This window comes from Cucurbita maxima, unplaced genomic scaffold (genome assembly GCF_002738345.1).
Source record: "Cucurbita maxima cultivar Rimu unplaced genomic scaffold, Cmax_1.0 Cma_Scf00011, whole genome shotgun sequence".
Classification (NCBI taxonomy): Eukaryota; Viridiplantae; Streptophyta; class Magnoliopsida; order Cucurbitales; family Cucurbitaceae; genus Cucurbita; species Cucurbita maxima.
Window position 1 is genome coordinate 1,816,033 of NW_019272027.1, and position 18,611 is coordinate 1,834,643.

The 18,611-nt window shown below is 35.6% G+C and overlaps 4 protein-coding genes across 4 annotated transcripts in view; 1 reads left to right on the plus strand and 3 right to left on the minus strand.

The window, feature by feature from the left end:
• Window positions 1-1,320: 1,320 nt before the first annotated feature.
• Window positions 1,321-2,006, plus strand: LOC111486182 (basic form of pathogenesis-related protein 1-like). The gene has a single exon (XM_023133214.1). The coding sequence runs from the start codon at window positions 1,355-1,357 to the stop codon at window positions 1,841-1,843; it is 489 nt and encodes a 162-aa protein (XP_022988982.1). The 5' UTR covers window positions 1,321-1,354; the 3' UTR covers window positions 1,844-2,006.
• A 2,634-nt stretch (window positions 2,007-4,640) lies between these two features.
• Window positions 4,641-5,336, minus strand: LOC111486179 (basic form of pathogenesis-related protein 1-like). Its single transcript, XM_023133210.1, has one exon. It carries the CDS (start codon window positions 5,312-5,314, stop codon window positions 4,817-4,819), a length of 498 nt encoding a protein of 165 aa, XP_022988978.1. The 5' UTR covers window positions 5,315-5,336; the 3' UTR covers window positions 4,641-4,816.
• A 3,875-nt stretch (window positions 5,337-9,211) lies between these two features.
• On the minus strand, window positions 9,212-9,812 carry LOC111486183 (basic form of pathogenesis-related protein 1-like). The gene has a single exon (XM_023133215.1). It carries the CDS (start codon window positions 9,798-9,800, stop codon window positions 9,318-9,320), a length of 483 nt encoding a protein of 160 aa, XP_022988983.1. The 5' UTR covers window positions 9,801-9,812; the 3' UTR covers window positions 9,212-9,317.
• A 5,395-nt stretch (window positions 9,813-15,207) lies between these two features.
• The window catches only part of LOC111486114 (uncharacterized protein At3g49720-like), a 6,057-nt gene continuing 2,653 nt past the window's right edge, over window positions 15,208-18,611 (minus strand). The window contains exons 4-7 of the mRNA XM_023133128.1: window positions 18,134-18,175; window positions 17,043-17,417; window positions 15,977-16,032; window positions 15,208-15,655 (exon numbers count right to left, since the gene is read on the minus strand). Coding sequence (XP_022988896.1) covers window positions 15,503-15,655; window positions 15,977-16,032; window positions 17,043-17,417; window positions 18,134-18,175 — 626 coding nt within the window. The 3' untranslated portion in view covers window positions 15,208-15,502. The remainder of the gene's footprint in view (window positions 15,656-15,976; window positions 16,033-17,042; window positions 17,418-18,133; window positions 18,176-18,611) is intronic.

The following is an 18,611-nucleotide window of genomic DNA, read 5'->3' on the forward strand; positions in this document are numbered from 1 at the left end:
GTTTAAATGAAATATTTTCGCATTCAATGTTTATGATATATATACGACCTTAAGTTAAGTAGAAAATTTAGAGTAGTTACTGACTCGTTATAAGATACCTAAAATGAATTTAAATATGAGTTATTAAAGAAATTAATTAAAAAAAAAACAAATCTCAGTTAAAATTAGACGTGCGTACAAGTGGTAGGGAGTTTTGGTAATTAATATATACATATAATTTTGGGCAACCAAATTATTTGTATGGCAAAATTTTCAAGCATGAAGCATTTTTTTATTTATTTTTAATATATATAAGAATATAAGATTGAGCGGTTTTGGTTCATGCCGTCCACTTCGACCCATTTAGATTATTCAATCTAAACCATATAAGTTGAGTTGGATTAGACTCTTTTCGGTTCAGATTGAGTTGAATTCTTGAAAAACTAAAATTTTGGATTAGCTCATGAGTTGATTTTTTCTTTTTGTCGGGTCAACCCGACCAACTAAAAAATAGGGTTGTAATCGAGTCCAACTCTATCATACTTTTAAATGATTACAAACATTTAGAATATTTTACGTTTATAATTGATGTTAGTGATGCGTTGGGCCTTACTAATATTTGATATTTGAACTTTATCAGATTTTCGTTATTAATATAACATGTATTCTAGATAAGCAGAATTAAATAACTTACAAAAATCCAACAACCCAACTCAGCTAAAAAAATAAAGCGTTGGATTGAGTCGAGTTGCGAACTCTATTCAGGTCGTTCGGGTCTCCAACCCAACCAACCCTAGATTTTGATTTGGTAAAAAAACATGTTGGATTGAGTTGTGAACTCTGCTCAAGTTGCTCGGATCTTCAATCAAACCAATCCTAGACTTTAATTTGGTTCAAAAGAGTTCTTTAACTCAACCCGTATACTCCTAAAATATATATTAAACAATTATAAATAAGATATTTTTGTTTAGAGATCATCTCAAACAAATAATAGCAAAAAATAAATTTATAAAATGAGAATATAAAATTGATACTATGAGGACAGATGAGATCATTTTTTAAAGAACACATGATTACATAAATAAGAATTTTCTCAATCATTGGCTTCATTTTAAGATTTATTTATTTATTATTATTTTTATATTGATTAAATTATTGTACACATGACACTTATTGAAATCAACATTATCAAAGTCAATGTCTCTAATTTCTTTTTATTTTTTAATTGATTATTGAATACACGTCTAATATTCGATTCAAAATATTTGATATGTAATAACGATCATCACAATGTCGAGACGTTATATAAATGCACCATTTCTCTAAGCCATTTCCATCACCAAACCATTCATCACATTTTGCAAAACAAATCAAAATGGATGTATTCAAGATTTCCTTCGCTCTCATTTGCGTTTCGGGATTGTTTTTAGTTAAGCCATCTCTTGCTCAAAACTCAGCTAAGGACTATCTCAATGCCCACAATGCAGCTCGCAAAATGGTTGGCGTTGGACCACTGTTTTGGGACCGAAAACTAGCAGCCTATGCTCAAAGCTATGCTAATAAACGCATGCGTGACTGTAAGCTAGTGCTCTCGGGTGGCCCGTATGACGAGAACCTTGCATGGAGCAGCGATCGTAGCCTCACAGGCGCCGGGGCAGTGAAGCTATGGGTTAGCAAGAAGCGATTCTACAATTACAGGTCCAATAAATGTGTTGGTGATCAGAGTTGTCTAGCCTACACTCAGGTGGTTTGGAGACGTTCAAAGAAGTTGGGATGTGCTAGAGTTAAGTGCACCAATGGTGGTACTTTTGTGATTTGCAGCTACAGCCCTCGAGGCAACATTTCTTCTCAACGGCCATATTAAGTAATTTGTCTCTTTGGGGCTTAAAAGAAACCAAATAATTGTGTGTGTTTACGTTGTTTTGTCCAACTCAATCTTAAATTTCTCGATGGATAAAGATGTCTAGTTATAGACATGTGATAGTATTAGAAGGGTGTGAAGTGATGGATTGATGGTGTCTTTGTAAGCATTTCTTGTCAAAATATTTTTTTCCCTCCCATAAAACCCTTTTTATATCCAAAAAGAATATCATTTTCTAACAATCTAAGAACTCACATCGGTTGGGAGAGAGAACCAGACATTCTTTATAAGTTTAAAAATTTTGAGGGGAAACCGAATAAAGAAAACCTAAAGAGGGCAATATCTAGCAACTGTAGGCTTAAACTGTTATAAATGGTATTAGGGCCTAGACGATTTGTGTGCCAGCGAGGAGACTGAACCTCGAGGGGAGAGGGAGGAGGGAGGGGGGGACACGTGACAGTGTGTGAGCAAGGACCGTGCTGGCGATTTGCGATAGGTCTCTCTCTCTCTCCGTCTGGAGCGTGTGGAGGTTTGAGGATTGTTTGTGGTCATGTGGGTGTCGAGTTTTCTCTAGTTGGACTCGCTAGAGTTGTTTCAGATTCCTCTCTCTCTATTTAGTTTTCTCTGTGTTTCTCATTCTCTCTCTTTTTTCATGTGGCTTGGATTTCATGCATGTAACTTGTTTGTGTTTGCATTTAACCTTGATAGAGGTCAATTACTGAGTATTTCTAAAAATACTCAAGCCATGTGCTACTCTACTTTTCACGTAAAAACAAGGCTCTTCTATACGGTTGACGGTGGCATCGTATCTACGATACTATGACACATGCTTAAGATAGTTTCATATTTAAATTTTAATAGACTATAGATTAGTATAAGTTAATTGCATTTCTATTTTGCATGTTAATATAGGGCATTTAATTTTGTATTTCTTTTCGTTTTATTTTCATATGTATTAATTTATTTAAGAGTATTAAAATGAAGCAGGCAAGATTAAGGTTAATTTTATTATAAAGTTTCAATTGAGATTTTTCTGCATTAAATGTTCATGTTTGTGTACTTAAGAGAAAACCTAGAAATAAACGCGCACATTGTGACACGTGGTAGCCTCTGATTTGTGCATTTGACTCCCAACGACTTCTTTCAATCCCTTGCATGCATGAAGTTTCTCTAATTATTCTCGTACTCTGGTGGACGTAGGTCAATGGTTGAGTAAGATGGACAATTTGTGTCACTGGTGCTGAATCGAATCATGTGTGGGTCGAATAGGTATATAGGTCGAGTTGAACTACAAGACACATCTCGTCGTTAAATATGCGTTGCTCCACCCTCTTCTTGACACATGTCAGCACCTTGGCCAACCGTACAACACCACCCAACGATTGACACGTGACCTAGTTGTTGCCCAATGCATTCACCATAGCTTGCTTGATGTGTGTCACCTGCGCAATCTACGATCATCAATTTCCTGATTTCTTGATCAATTTATCATTCTTTTCCATTTTCTTTAGATCTTACCTTTCTTGACACAAGCTTTCTTGGAAATGTATAGGTTTGCTCTTGCGAGAAAACATGTTTTTCAGCCATTTTAGAGGAGGATAACACGACTAAGGTATGAAACCAGTACAACTCTTTATTGTAATGTTGTAACGCCCCTAATTTTCTCTATCCTAATTAGCGACGTTACCTTGTACTCATATAACGAAAGTGCGAGAGTTTACGTAAGACAGTCTCAATAACAACAATACGTTCATTATTATAAGCAATTCATACCTGGAGGGAAACAATAACGACAGTCTAACCTAGAAATAATCAACAGATAACTAGAGAAACAATTGCAATAACTAATAACCGAGAGAATCCAACAAGACGCCTACAACACTACAAACTCTCCTTAAGACTTCCATGGCCTTCACAACATCCACCGTCAGCCGTACATGGGGGCCTTGCCCTTACCTGAAAATATGGGTAGCGTTAAGCATATAATCATACATTAAGATATATGCATGAGCACAAATGTCAAAAGAAAAAAACCGAGGGAGGGTCTGGCTTCCATTCCTTTCCATGGCCTTACACATACATGAGCACAAATGTCAAAAGAAAGAAACCGAGAGAGGAGTCTGTCTTCCATTCCTTTCCATGGCCTTAGGCCCTTGCCTTGTCCGGGCGGGGGTGGATGCATGGTACTTTCCCACACATGGCTCACATGTGTGACTGTAGGCCCACTAAGCGAGTTCAGAGCATTGTCCAAGTGAATAGGCAAGGCATATCACCCAAAGCTTGATTTCAGGCATCTTTTTTCCTTTAGGAAGATACAAGAGCGAAACAATCAACCTATTGATATTGGAAGAGCCAAAAGATTCTTTCAATGTATCATTTCTAGTCCAATGAAATTCATAGGTATAGGAAGAAACCCTGTCAAATAGAGATTTTTTCTTTCGATTGTTAATACGATATATAAGGACCGCTACTACAAATAGTACTACACCCTTGATCGTGAAATATCGATTGCTTGTTGAACCCTGTGAATTGCTTGAAAGTAAGATACTCCAAATTCGGGAGTCTAAGAGTTTTATAAAACGTTCTTGATGGAAAAAAATGTGAATGAAAGATCCCACTGAATTGAATTCGAAAATTCAGGATTTGAATTGATGGTTGTTCATTGATTAAGTCCTCGAGTCCTAGAGAGAACTACTCATTGTTGTGTTGCCCCAATCCAAGGATGGGCCGAGCAATAATAGATCTTACCATAAAAAGATTGATTTACAACATTAAAAATGAAACATCAATCTTTGATCTTTATCAATATAAATAGAAAATTCCAAAAATTATTGAAGAAAGTTTGTGTTACATACAAAAGATGACTCCATAGCCAGCTTGTTCCTACATTATAAAATATCAAAATTAAAAATAAAAAAAAAAATCAACCATTTATTAATTCTTCTTCTTATAAACTTCGTATCCGTTAAAAAAAAATTAGTATGGACGTTGCTTAATACTGTCGGCCGAAGGGTAATAACAGCATATGACAAAAATCCAATTGTTTTGGCACGTCACTTGGGCGCACCCAATAGATGTGGTATTCTTCCAAACCAACTGTCTATAATGGACGCAGTGGGTAGGGTCGTTTCCACACGAATTGGAAGCGTGGTTGTAATGTTTCTTCTCGTCGGCCCAGAGCTTCACTGCTGTCTCTGCCGTTATTCCTTCATATCCCACCGCTAGGTTTTCGCCATAGGGTCCTCCGGAGTGCTCCATTTCGCAAGTGGTGATCTTCGATTCGGCGTACTTCTGAGCATAAGTAGCCAATGTTTCGTTCCATTTGAGGGGCTCGACGCCAACCTCCGCACGGATGGCATTGTGGGCGTCGACGAAGTCCTTGGGGGTGCTATTGGCCATGGTGGGAGTTATGGTAGTTAGGGTTAGGGCTATTCCCAACAAGCAAATGGGTTTGAGAATGTTTGGGGAGGCCATGGTTTTACAATGTGGCTTGTGTTGGTTGTGAGATTTTGGGTTTGGTTTGGGAGTATTTATATTGAGATTAGAAATGGGATATGTGGTGGAAGATAGAGCATGTTGAGATAATAGTGGAACACCAAACAAATTCTCATATATATCTCATAATTCATGCAATTTAAAGTTCTAATGATACATATTTATTGTGTGGATATGACCATTCAAATTCTTAATTATGAATGTGAACCCGTAAGTAATCTTGATGTTATCTCATGGTAAGATTTTAGATAGCTTTTGATTTTCCCGGAATCAAGATGCTGCTTGAAAATAAGTTATACATAGGAGTGTACATGGCCTGAGTTGGGATGAGTTGAGAGATTTTTTTGACACAACCCAAAACTTTTGGTTGGTTGGATTGGTAACCCAACCCAACTCGAAACTTTTCACAACTCAACCCGAAACGTTTCACACTCCAACCTAACCCAACCGTCTATTTTTGGGTTGGGTCCGGGTTGGGTTGTCAAATTTTTTTTAAAAAGTTTTATTTATCCACCATTTATAATTGTTGGGAAATAAACTTAAATCAAATATATTAAAAATTCACAAACAAACAGAAATCAATCTATAATTATTAAAAAAAAAAAAATCAATAAAACATAAGTCAATATCAACATCCTTGAGAAGAGTTATAAAATAAATAAACAATAAAAATGATTAGTTTTAAAAATATTGTATATAACAAAAATAAAAAAATATATAAAAATATTTTAATTGAAATATGTATATAAATTGTGATATAATAATACTCAATAAATACTCGAATATGTTTTAAAATTATATATATAATTTATAATGATTGAAAATGATTAGTTTAAAAATATTGCATAAAAAATAAAAATATATAAATTATGATATAATAATATATAATTTATGAAAATTGAAAATGATTAGTTTAAAAATATTGCATAAAAAATAATACTAGAATATGTTTTAAAATTATATGTATAATTTATGAAGATTGAAAATGATTAATTTAAAAATATTGCATATAAAATAATAAAATAAAATAAAACATGTATTTGTTAAGCGTCCAAGTGAGACATTAGTGTTTTTAGATTTGTGTAAGTACCACTCTAGCAAACCCATTTATACGAAAGGATTCTTAATATAATTTATATATTTTTATTTGGCTCGAGTCAACTCGAAGGTTTTGTCCACGAACCTGAAATCGAACCGATTCAGTTCCGGTTCTAAAAAATGAACCCAACCCTACCCGAAATGTTAATTGAACCCAACGCAACTCTTATAGTTTGGGTTGGGTTGGTTCGGGTTGTCTGGTTGAATGCATACCCCTAGCTATTCGTAGCTATTGATTTTCAAATAGTCAATATGTTAAGATCCGGAAGCACGAGAAGAAAGTTTAACATACACCCATGTCCTAAAGTAGCATGACATAAGCCTGAGTCCTCTAACATATGAATATGATTAGGTATCAATTAAGAACTAAGTACTAAGGATGAGAATTAGAACAAGAATCTAGATCTAAATTATTAGAACTAAGAACCTAAAACCGTGAAACTAAGACCCTTGGGCAAGCACCAAGATTAAGAGCTTAGGATCCATGACCAAGGTCATTGGGCATGGATCATGACAAGAACTTAGAACTTAATAACAAAACCTAACAGCCTAAGTTCGTATGCCATGAATAAAAACATAACAAGAAAGAGTGTGGTATTTTATTACACCTTAAAGACATGATTTAGAGCATATAAGTAGACTACTTACTGAATCTTTGTACTCACTCAAGTTCTCTCATGTTATTCATGTTACAATAAGGAGTTGGTCGAGAATGGACGTGGATCTGGAGCAGGTGCCATGTAAAACAATTGTTTTATATTTTAAATTATTTTGTTTACCCCACCTAATGTATTCAAACTTTATTGTGAATTTGTGTATAAAATATTCCGACAAAAAGAATTATCTCCCTTACAAAGCATGCACGAGAGAACCAATTTAAAATTAGAGGGCTAGAGATAGAGTGTTTTTACAATGACCTAAGTTGGTACATTTCCAACCGATAGAGCAACCTAAAATCATAAGTGACGATTAGAGGTCTAGACCTTAATGATCCTAGAAATTGGATTAACACCAAGGAGATAGTCTCGAGCTTCCTCAAAATGTGAGATGAGATCTAAACTGCCTATACGCTTTATGAATCTAGTAAGCTTCTACAATAGGCCTAGTAATAGTGTGAATGGTGTCACTAGAGTCTCCACCTCCTATCTCCTTCAATATGTACCTACCTTAGTACTAGCAGCACCATGCCAAGCGGTAGGAGTACAGTAGCAGTTTCATTGAGTCAGGACTAAGTTAGATAATGTAGTCCATCAAGGCAACCACATGCCTTTACCCCTTGGAAATGGCCAAGGGTCATCGGACTAAAGACTCTGAACTATAAACGCATAAAGAGAGGGGGAGGGTGTGGGACCATGCAGACAATCTAGTAGCTAGCAAGCACAAGGGGTCGCACATCACATTTAGCAGTGTAGCGGTTTTGCTTAATCCATAGAAATAGTAGAGAAAGTGTCTACCCAAATTCTCAAGAGGTGCTTGGAGAGTGAAATAGGACAAGGTTAACCGAACCACCCTAAAATTATTGTGTTACTCCCTCTAACTCTATTTTATTTAGTTTTGAAATTATTATTATGATTTCTAAGTTTTTCATAATTTTTTTATTTATTTTATAAGTTTTTCATAGTTTTCTATCATATAACGTCATCACGTCATATAACGCTCTAACATCATCATATAATGTCATCACATCATCATATAACATAAAGCATAAATGACACGTGGAAGGGCCACTGGCCACATGTCGTCATACATAAGACAAGTTTTCCGACCGAGTTGATAGTAAGGTCATTTAGTTGGTTGGCCTTAGCCGAAGTTCTATCTAACTCTAAATTTGATTACATATTTTTCATTGGTTCTAAAGTATTTTTTTTTTTTCCGTAAAACTAAAATAAAATTTTTTAGATATTATTTATGAGGTTGTTTTTATATATATACTATCGTTAGAGCTGGCTTGCATAGTTGTTTGACTCGTTTGCTAGTTGGCTAAGGATGCTCCCGTTACTAGCCATATAGTTTGTGCTCTTAACCTCTCCAACTTTCATTTTTAAAAATTATCCCTATAAATCTTATCTACTCAATTATGTTGAGATTGACAATCTCTTCAATGATAAATGGTATAGTGTGAGATCTCACATCAGTTGGAGAAAAAAACGGGACATTTTTTATAAGGGTGTGAAAACCTTCCTTAGCACATACGTTTTAAAAACCTTGTGTAACAACGTAGATCCACTGCTAGCAGATATTATCCTATTTAGGTCTTCCCTTTCGGGCTTGCTGAGAAGGCTCAACTATCTATGTGGCTGAGAGCTCTCACAACCCAGGCACAACAACGCAATTATCAGGGGTGCGCTTTACCACTGAGCTAATAACTCGTCGTGCGGGCCTCCCGCTGGGCCCACTATGCCAAAAACGAGAGGAACCCCATCCCTCTCTTTCCTTTTTTCGCCCCCATGTTACCATACGGGAGGGACATGGGGACGTAAAAAAGGGGATCCTATCAACTTGTTCCGACCTAGGATAATAAACTCATGAGCTTAGCCTTACTTTACCGTCAAGAAACGAAAGAAGACTTCCATCTCCAAGTTTAACTTTTTGGACAAGCCCAAAAAAAATAATATATGTACCGTGAGTTTGGGTTGTTGTTATATAATTAATAACATAATTTTTGTATATATAATAAACACTTCTTTACCTCGACAAATAATCTAGTTTTATCTTAATTAGTAGCCAATTTGATCATATTTCAACTGATTAAAATATGATACGTTAGAAACTCAAAACCATCACATCCTTGAATGCCATAAAGGAACAAAGGTGGGAGCCATGAGAAACTTCATGTCTATGCATAAATGTATTCATGCCATCAAATTTTCATTCTCTTACAAGTTCAATAAGGAAGCTGGCCAGCATAATTGCCCGGAGGATCATAGTTACATATAACAAAAATCCAATTGTTGCGGCATTTCACTCTAGCACAACCCACATGCTTGGTGTTCCTCCACACCACCTGCGTGTAATGGCCACACTCATCTCCAACGCATCTGTTCAACCGGTGATCGTAGTATTTCTTCTCGCTCACCCAAAAGTTCACTGCCTCGACCGCAGTCATCTCGCCATACCCTTCGGCTAGATTCTCACCGTAAGGGCCATAGGAATGTTGCATCTCACAAGTGCCAATCTTCTTGTTGGCATAAGTTTGGGCATACGCAGCTAAGGTGTAGTTCCAAGAGACTGGCCCGACCCCGACTCTCGATCGAGCGGCGTTGTGGGCATTGACGAAGTCTTGGTGAGAGTTTTGAGCGAGGGTGATGGGGACTAGGACTAGCCCCATCAGGGCTATGAAGGAGAGAAGGTTGGCCAATAGTGCCATTTTTTTTGTGTCAAACTTTCTTGTGTTGTTGATGTAGTCCTTTGAAGTGTATTTATAGAGAGAATGGGAGAGAAAGGCTTGCAATTCCATTATTTACTTCAATCAAAATTAGTTTAAAATTAAATCCATCCCATAATTTACCTAATCAAATATTTAGTATATTGACATTAATTCATTCATTAAGAAAATATAACCACTTAAACAATCATTAAACTATTTAGATCGGTGTATTAAATTCGTAAATTTATCGTTCTCAATATGTCAATTTGAGTAAATTTATCATTCTAAATTGAAAGTTTGATCTGATTAACGTTGGTTGAACTAAAAACGAATGTTTTTTCATAAAAAAAATGACCCATTGAATCAATATCAAGATGTATATTTGGTAAACCCTACAATCGATCCAATGCAATTATGTTTTGTTCACAATATATGTCAGACCAATAACTAAAATCTTATAAAATTAAAATATCAAACATTCACAAACCAAATCTCATCACTAATACATCTGTTACATATATCAAATATTCTTAATCTTCATAATAATCTTAAAAGTGGGGTTGGATTGGATTGTGAACACTATTTTCGGATTGGTCGGGTTGATCCGACCAAAAAAGTTCTAGCTTGCTAATCGAACCAAATTTTTATATTTTTCAAAAATTCAACTCAACCATATCAATCATATCAGTCCATGAAAGCTAACCCGTAACATTTTATGAACTAAGTTATGATTGGAGAATTCAATTCATGGTCGTTGTTCTTGAATAATTATGTAGGTAAGTATGGAAAGTCAAGTGTCACACCGCACCCAAAAAATGTGGCGCAAACAAAGCTTGAAATTATGGAGGAAATTAAGAGTGTCGTGATTGCCTCACATGCCTATGTTTAACTAACAATATCTAGACACTTGAATTTTTAGCTGTTGTTTTTTTAATATTAAATCTCAAAAGTCATTGCTTTTGTCTTTGCCATGTGAGTGTAGGTCGCTTTCCTAAAATAAAATACAATTTCATTCAAGCTCATACTGTTTAATGAATAAAATAACACTTGAGTTACTTTTTACTACACTTGTAAGGTTTATAGAGCTCTCGAACAGTCTTCCCTTAATCGAGTCTCGACTCCCTCTGGAGTCTTCGAACAAAGTACATCATTTGTTCGACACTTGAGGATTGTAGTGACATGACTAAGTTAAGGGCAGGACTCTAATACCATGTTGGGAATCAGAGATCTCCACAATGATTTGATATTGTGCACTTTGACCATAAGCTCTCCTGGCTTTGCTTTTTGCTATCTCGTACTAATGAAGCATGATCATTTCCTAAATTAGCCCAGACTCCCTCCCAACAATCTCAACAAATCCAACCTTCGAGTATATGCTCACTCCACTTAATGTGTTGAGCTTAGAGATGTTTATGGGAGAAGGGTGGGAAGTCTTCTTCGTTCTCGTCCTCCTCTTCTATTTCAATCTCTATTCTTACAAAAAAATTCATTTGTTTTAGTCGGGATTAGACTCCCTATGATGATTTTTTTTCTCATTTTTTATAAATATATCTAACAAAATTGTTTAAAAGAGTTTTTAAATGGGTAATTTCTATTTTTTAATATAATTTTTATTAAAAATGTAAAATATCATTAAAAAAAATCAAGAATATTGTATTTTTGGCTTATCATAGTTTCTTGTAATAATTTTTTATAATACGTTGGTTTGAGATTCAAATATTTTCTCATGATTGCATATAGAGACAAAATCTATGTACCACATTGCTAGGAGAATTCATGAAACAAATAATTTGAACATGATAAGATAATGTTTATAAATTCGTTTGACAATTTAAATATAAACAATATGTTAGGATAGCATATAGCCCACCGTTAATTAAACTAGAATTTAGTATCATTTTGTGACGTGTTAGGGCATCATGAATCCATTCATCAGATTTTGATATCATGATCGATTTGTGCATATATCAAGATTTAGAGTTCGACATATACTAATAGTCTAATTTATGTATTGAGATAAGGTTTTAAAACCCTTCATGAAATTATTTTGTCTCTTTTTTAGATTGGTAATTCATAGGTGTGAAAGTAATTATGGAGCTTTTAGACATTTAAAAACCAAAATAAAAACAAAAGGTGGGATTAGGGTGGTTCCTAGGATCCTTAATGATAATTAAAAATGTTGATTAGGTCAAAAGGATTCAAAATTACCATGGTAAAAATAAGAGATGAGAGCTCCATTAAGAAAGTAAAAAAGTTTTTTAAATCGTTGATTGATGTGATACCTGAGTAAATGAGAGGTGCATAAATGAACTGAAACTTGATATGAGTGAGAGTGGTCTTGAGGATAGAATGACTAAGAAAGCTTGAAATGAAAGTTACTGTCTATACCAACAATGTACACCTTTTGTGATGTCCTACGTTGGTTGGAGAGGAGAACAAACCACCATTTATAAGGGTATGGAAACCTTCCCCTAGCAGACGCGTTTTAAAGCCTTGAGGGAAAGCCCGAAAGAGAAAGCCCAAAGAGAACAATATCTGCTAGCGATGGATCTGGGTCGTTTCAAATGGTCTCAAAGCCAAACACCGGACGATGTGCCAGACACGAGGTGGTGTGCCAGTAAGGTCGCTGGGCCTCGAAGGGGGGTGGATTGTGATGTCCCACATTGGTTGAAGAGGACAATATCTACTAGCGGTGGATCTGGGTCGTTACACTTTTTTCTTTTTTTGTGGCTCAATCATAGGAACTGTGACCTCCTGAAAATTTTCTTAAGACACATGTAAGTGAGGACAAAATATGTTAGAAGAACTCGTGGTGGTTTGTAAGGATAGTCTTCACTCTAGAACACATGTGAGTGAGGACAAAATATGTTAGAAAAACTCGTGTTGGTTTGTAAGGATAGTCTTCACTCTTAAGAGTAAGGAGAAAGTATGTTGGACACATGTGAGTGGGGACAAAATAAGTTGGAAGAACTCGTGTTGGTTTGTAAGGATAGTCTTCACTCTTAAAAAGTAAGGATAAAGTATGTTGAAAAGGCTCGTGTTGGTTTGTAGAGATAGTCTTCCCTCTTAAAAGCAAGGAGCAAGTAACGTCACGTCCAGTTTACTCGTAGGGGGATAGTCTTCCCTCTTAAAAGTAAGAAGAAAGTATGTTGGAATGACTCGTGTTGAAATGACCGAGAATGATAATAAACCAGTTAGGCGCAAATTGCTGCAACTTTTGTGGCCATATGCTTACTTTAAACCCCACAATCAATGAAGAAATTGTTGAATCTACCATGGCAATTAATGAGTGCACCTTGACTTTTATACCATCTTAGGTCAACTTTTTTTTCATTTTTTATTTTCTTCGAGATAGATTAAAACTTGTAGATTACATTACATTACATTATTGGTATATATATGATCTAACTTCAATTAATATTTATTTTTTTTTGTAGTTTTAAAAGTTTATCTAACTTTATGATAAATTGATTGGAAGTCGAAACAAATTCAATCTGCATTGATACTCAACCAAATTTTCGTGTTTCTTAACTAATGCGACTTAAACGAGATAGAAAAAACTTTCGAACGAAAGTCAGAAACATAGATTGCGTCCTAACCAATCCGGTTTGAAAAAAAATTTAACTCAGCATCCAAAAAGAAATGACTCACGACCGAGCCCACTCCCAAACATACGGCCCAAGAAGCCCACAACCTACGACCCGGCACTGATCGAAATCAACTCTCTTCGACAACTTTTTCGACCGTTTTTGGGCGACTATAAATTTTTAACCTATTTCCCTATTTTGGACCTCTTTCCAACTATTTTTGACCAAGCTCAATTTTGGCATCTTTAAAAGTTTTTAGAATGAGCACGACTATTGTTTGACCAAATTAAAATGTTATAAACTAAGTTAGGGGCTTGATGGAAGATGTTAAGTGGATAGGATCGATCAATGAGTTCTAATCAGATGTTATGAACTCATATAGGTTAACTTGAATTTCAATGGACGAGTTTGGATTAGTTTCAAGAATTAAATAGTGACTTCAGCTTAAGCTACCCAGGTAAGTGACTTCTCTAATTGTTTTGTTCCAAAGCAAACCACGGGGCGGTTCGTCCTATTCAGATATTCACGACCAAGAAACACTAGATTCTCTTTCAGGTAGGCCCTGAAAGGAGAAGGAAGGCTGGAATGCCAACAGGCGTCTATTATTGAATTCACCCGACCCGATAGTACCCATTTTTGGAACGTCCAGTGCCAAAGTCACTGAATGGGTAAGTCGCCAATCCCTAAAACGGACTATGTAATGTACTTTATCTGCTGGGTTACAAGTGCGCATTTTACCAGAGGTTTCTATTGTATCAATCTACCCTTGTTTAATTCCTGTTGAAGCATATACTCGGGGGGGGGGGCAGGGGGGATGCAAAGCGGACTCCCATTCATTAGATAAAGAAGATCGCCAAGATTTCGTGATCCGCTGCCAAACTTATTCCTTCCAATTCAACGGGCATTCTCACTACTCTTTTGGTTAAATGAATTATTTGAAATATGAATAGTGTGTCATATCTTGTGATTGATATGTTTGTTTAGTGTTATGATGCATTGATACGGTGAGATATGTCAAGTTATGGTTTATCATCTTAATACGTTATGTCATTCATGCATGTGATATGTTATAAAAGCATGGTACCATATTATACACTTCCTTATGTAATGACATGAAAAGATTATGTTAGGTATAAAATGAACAAAGATACACATTGCATCATAGACTAATTCCATGATTTTAAACGATGGGGACCTCATACATATTGCATGTTCATGTACATCAAAATACTTTCCTATTTTAACTAATACGAATGCTTTCACCTTTACAATATGATTCGATATAATGATACATATTACATGTTTATGTGCATCGAAATACTTCCCTATTATAACTAATACGAATGCTTACACCTTTACGATATGGTACGATATAATGTGCATCATCGTACCATGCATGCTCCCTTCCCTCCGCAATATACCGACAGAATGAGCATACACTAGTAGAATGCCAGGTTTAGAGGTACATATACGGTACATATACGAGCTCGTCTGGATCCACGTGCACATACATAAATCGTACATGGAGAAGTATACATCTAATTCTATCAAGACTAGAAGCTAAGACCAAGGCAAAGAAGTGATGGTAATGTTAGCTCCCAAACCTACATGCATTTTCAAACTTCAACGGTAGTCACTTGCTGAATATTTCTAAAACACTGTAACTCTTACATTTTAGGTAAATGCAATATTCAAGAACATATAAACATAAACTTATTATGAACATACGTGTTCATCGAAGACTTTTCCGTGTTTCGTACATATAAATATAATCCAAAAATAACGTACATATAAATCATTTTAGCCCTAAAAGCTAACCAAAGAAAAAATGACAAATGTTATGTGATGTAATTATTATAATTTACCAACATTCAAACAACACTTGAGAGAGAAATGCCTATTCTAAAACCTATAGCAATTTGCTTCACTGAAAATGCATAATAAATTAGGGAGAGCTAATATAATGACAATCTGAACATAAATAATGGCTCTGCAGTGTCCATGTTGCTCTTCAAAAAAAATGAAAATGAAAAAAAGGAAAAAGGAAGAGATACTAAGAAGCACTTTGTGCAAACAGAGGCTTACAGAAGATAGATAGATACAGTTCTGAGATTCTCAAGAGTATGCTTTGAGGTGGAAGACTTGGCAAGCTGGCCTGTAGGACCTCTTAGTTGCAGCCTGATCAAACTTCTTTACAGCACCTTCATTCTCTTCTAAACTTGTCTGAACAAAAAACCTAATCCACCACGACGAGCTTCGCAATTTCGCCTTCACGACAACCAAATGTTTTAGCATTATCTATCTCAATGGAAAATAGGCTCAGCAAACACAATAAGAAAGGGAGAAATGAATCAGTTTTTTATGTATAGAATCGTTTTTCAAGTTCATAATTTCGAGTCTTTATGCGTGTTCACAATGTTTGATGGCTCATCTAATTGTATATCCATTGCATAATCTTTGATCAGTCTGGAGTTTCAGTCATCAAACTACTTGAAAACTTTCTAACTAATAATTAAATTCTAGAGAACTATCTCTCTTTTAACTTGATTAAGGCAAGTTCCATTTCTAGTATTTAAAAAAGGTACTTACTGGACGGCCAAATTTGGATAAATCCGAAGCTTTAGCCTTCTGTTGACCTGGATAACCTGCAATTGCAGCAGTGAAAAGAGAGAGAGATGAATTTATGACACAAAATGGTAGGCTCTTGAATTTCCTAATATATTCAGATCATCAAACTTTATTTTCTGCCATAAGGAGAGAATAGATAGTCAGTACAATCCTTAGAATGATAGAAACGAGTCGCTTCATAACTCGAGACAATCTTGAGAAGCCCCCACAGACTACACGATTGGGCTGTAGAGTGAGAACTTCAAGAAATCCGTCAGGTGCTATTTATCAGAATATAGACAATAGAAAAGATCACAGACGAATATGCATTGATTGAGAAAATGATTAGGTACCATTAAAGATTATTGAACAATGACTTCAGCCCAAGTCCACCGCTAACAGATATTGTCCTCTTTGGACTTTCCCTTTTCGACATCCCTTCAAGATTTTTAAAATGCATCTGCTAGGGAGAGGTTTTCACACTCTTATAAAGAATGTTTTGTCTCCTCCCTAACAGATGTGGGATCTCACAATCCACTCCCCCTCGGAGCCCAGCGTCCTCACTGAAATTCATTCCCTTCTCCGATCGATGTAGGACCCCTCAATCCACCCCCCTTCGGGGACACTGCTAGCATATCACCTAGTGTCTGACTCTGATACCATTGGTAACAGTCCTCTGTAGGTTTTCCCTTTCAGACTCCCCCTCAAGGTTTTTAAAATGCGTCTACTAAGAAGAGGTTTCCACACCCTTATAAAGAATGTTTCATTCTCCTTCCCAACTGATGTGGGATCTCACAGTTATTCTTATACAATGTTATCACAAAGTGAGAGAGAAGGTGAATGAACGAACACTATTGGAAGTGTAACTAGTGAAATCCTTCTAGGCTCTTAAAACAATAATCAGGCCCCCAATGAGTTAAGGTTTTCCTCCACCCACAACCAGATTACGCAGTACAGCTATAAATCAACCTCATACAACAAGATTAATTGTATATAAAAGAAAATAATTTCCAATGATACAAATACAAACATAGTAAGAGGGGTTTACCGGTAAATATAACAATGCCGTCAGCAGAAACCCTGGCCAGTTCTGGAAGAGTGCTGTTAAGGTATCTGGGAGACAAGTAATCCAATGCATCTGAAACAATGACAAGAGAAAATGACTTTGCTCTATATGGCAGGGGAAACTTAATGTCAGCAGCGCGCACAAAGCCCTTCCGCACTAGGCTTCTGCAACTGGCATCAGCATCTTCCAAGTCATAGGGCTCCACACCCCATGCTTCTGTATCCTCTTCTTTTAACAATTTAGACACCACTGAACAAGTATCAGGACCTAGATGCAATACTTTATGCATGCTATCTCCATACGCTTTCTTTAGAATGGGTATTGCTCGTTGGATTTCTGCTGTGCATGAATTTCCACCTGCATCCATCATATATATGCTTCAGATCTTCTAACTTGGAAATTTCCCAATTTTTTCCTGCCTATAGTACTTGATTTAAGAATATGAATTTTTTATGATTACTGTAGTGGTAATGATTAACAAAACTAAATCAATCTAGACGCGATGAATTAAATAAAGCATTAATTCGCTTTCCAGTTCCACTGTTTTAATGCATTTGGCACATTCAGGTAGAAGAGATCTTTGTAACACAACGCAAGGCATAAAAACAAAGCATGAACCTCAAGGCACATATATAGTTTTAAAAAAGTGTATAAATATAAATCTTTAGTAAAAAAAATTTTTTTTTTTTTTAGAGGAAACATGTATTTCATAGATATTAGCAGAAAAAATATCGACTCGATGAAATTATTTGAATATATTTGCTTTCGAATTAAATAAAGAAGCTTGGTTTGGGAAGCATCAAACACAGAGGAGACTTGAATTCCATCATAGGAAGCTAGAGGCAGATAGTGATGAGCAATAGGCATGTCAAGAACCAAAAGAGAGGAAAAACATACAGTGCAGATACATTATAATATAGATAATGTACAGAATATAGTTTAATGCCTGATGGAAAAGAAAATATATAAATTGTAAGCAATTATTGTGCCTCCACATCAATAAATATTGCATGTCGGGCTTGAAATTTTGGTGAAACTAAACTTTACTCAAAACAAAAAGTAACATACATCACCTTCAAATTTACTCACAGCCTCTATATTGCTTCTTGATCCACCTGTAATGCAAATTGACAATGAATAAGCCAACAAATAGAGTAATTACATTATGCAAAGAGGGAACATCACATGACATCAGCAACGGAGCATTTTCAATTACCAACATCAAAAAGTTGTTCATAAGCCTAGCTGACAGATATGTTCACAGTTACAAAACATGCACACACTCTTTTTCTTACTTCTTTGCTATCAGTTTCACATAGTTCTGCAAGCAGGAGATATCCATTTTGAATATATGTAACTTCAGCTAGAGCTAGTGGTTTGTCTCTCGGCGAACTAATTAAAGCAAGAAATCATTGTTAGATATCAGGAATTTCTAGATAATTAAAGCTATTGAGTTGATCAAGTAGTAGTTTCAAAGTACAATGCCTTAAGTGCTGTACTTGACTCTACCAGTGACAGAACATCTTTTCTGTTTTTTTTTTTTTTTTTTTT

What these genes read in the sequence shown, in the direction of transcription:
- LOC111486183 (XM_023133215.1), bottom strand. Translation starts at nt 9,800, where the DNA reads ATGGCACTATTGGCCAACCTTCTCTCCTTCATAGCCCTGATGGGGCTA.
- LOC111486182 (XM_023133214.1), top strand. Translation starts at nt 1,355, where the DNA reads ATGGATGTATTCAAGATTTCCTTCGCTCTCATTTGCGTTTCGGGATTG.
- LOC111486179 (XM_023133210.1), bottom strand. Translation starts at nt 5,314, where the DNA reads ATGGCCTCCCCAAACATTCTCAAACCCATTTGCTTGTTGGGAATAGCC.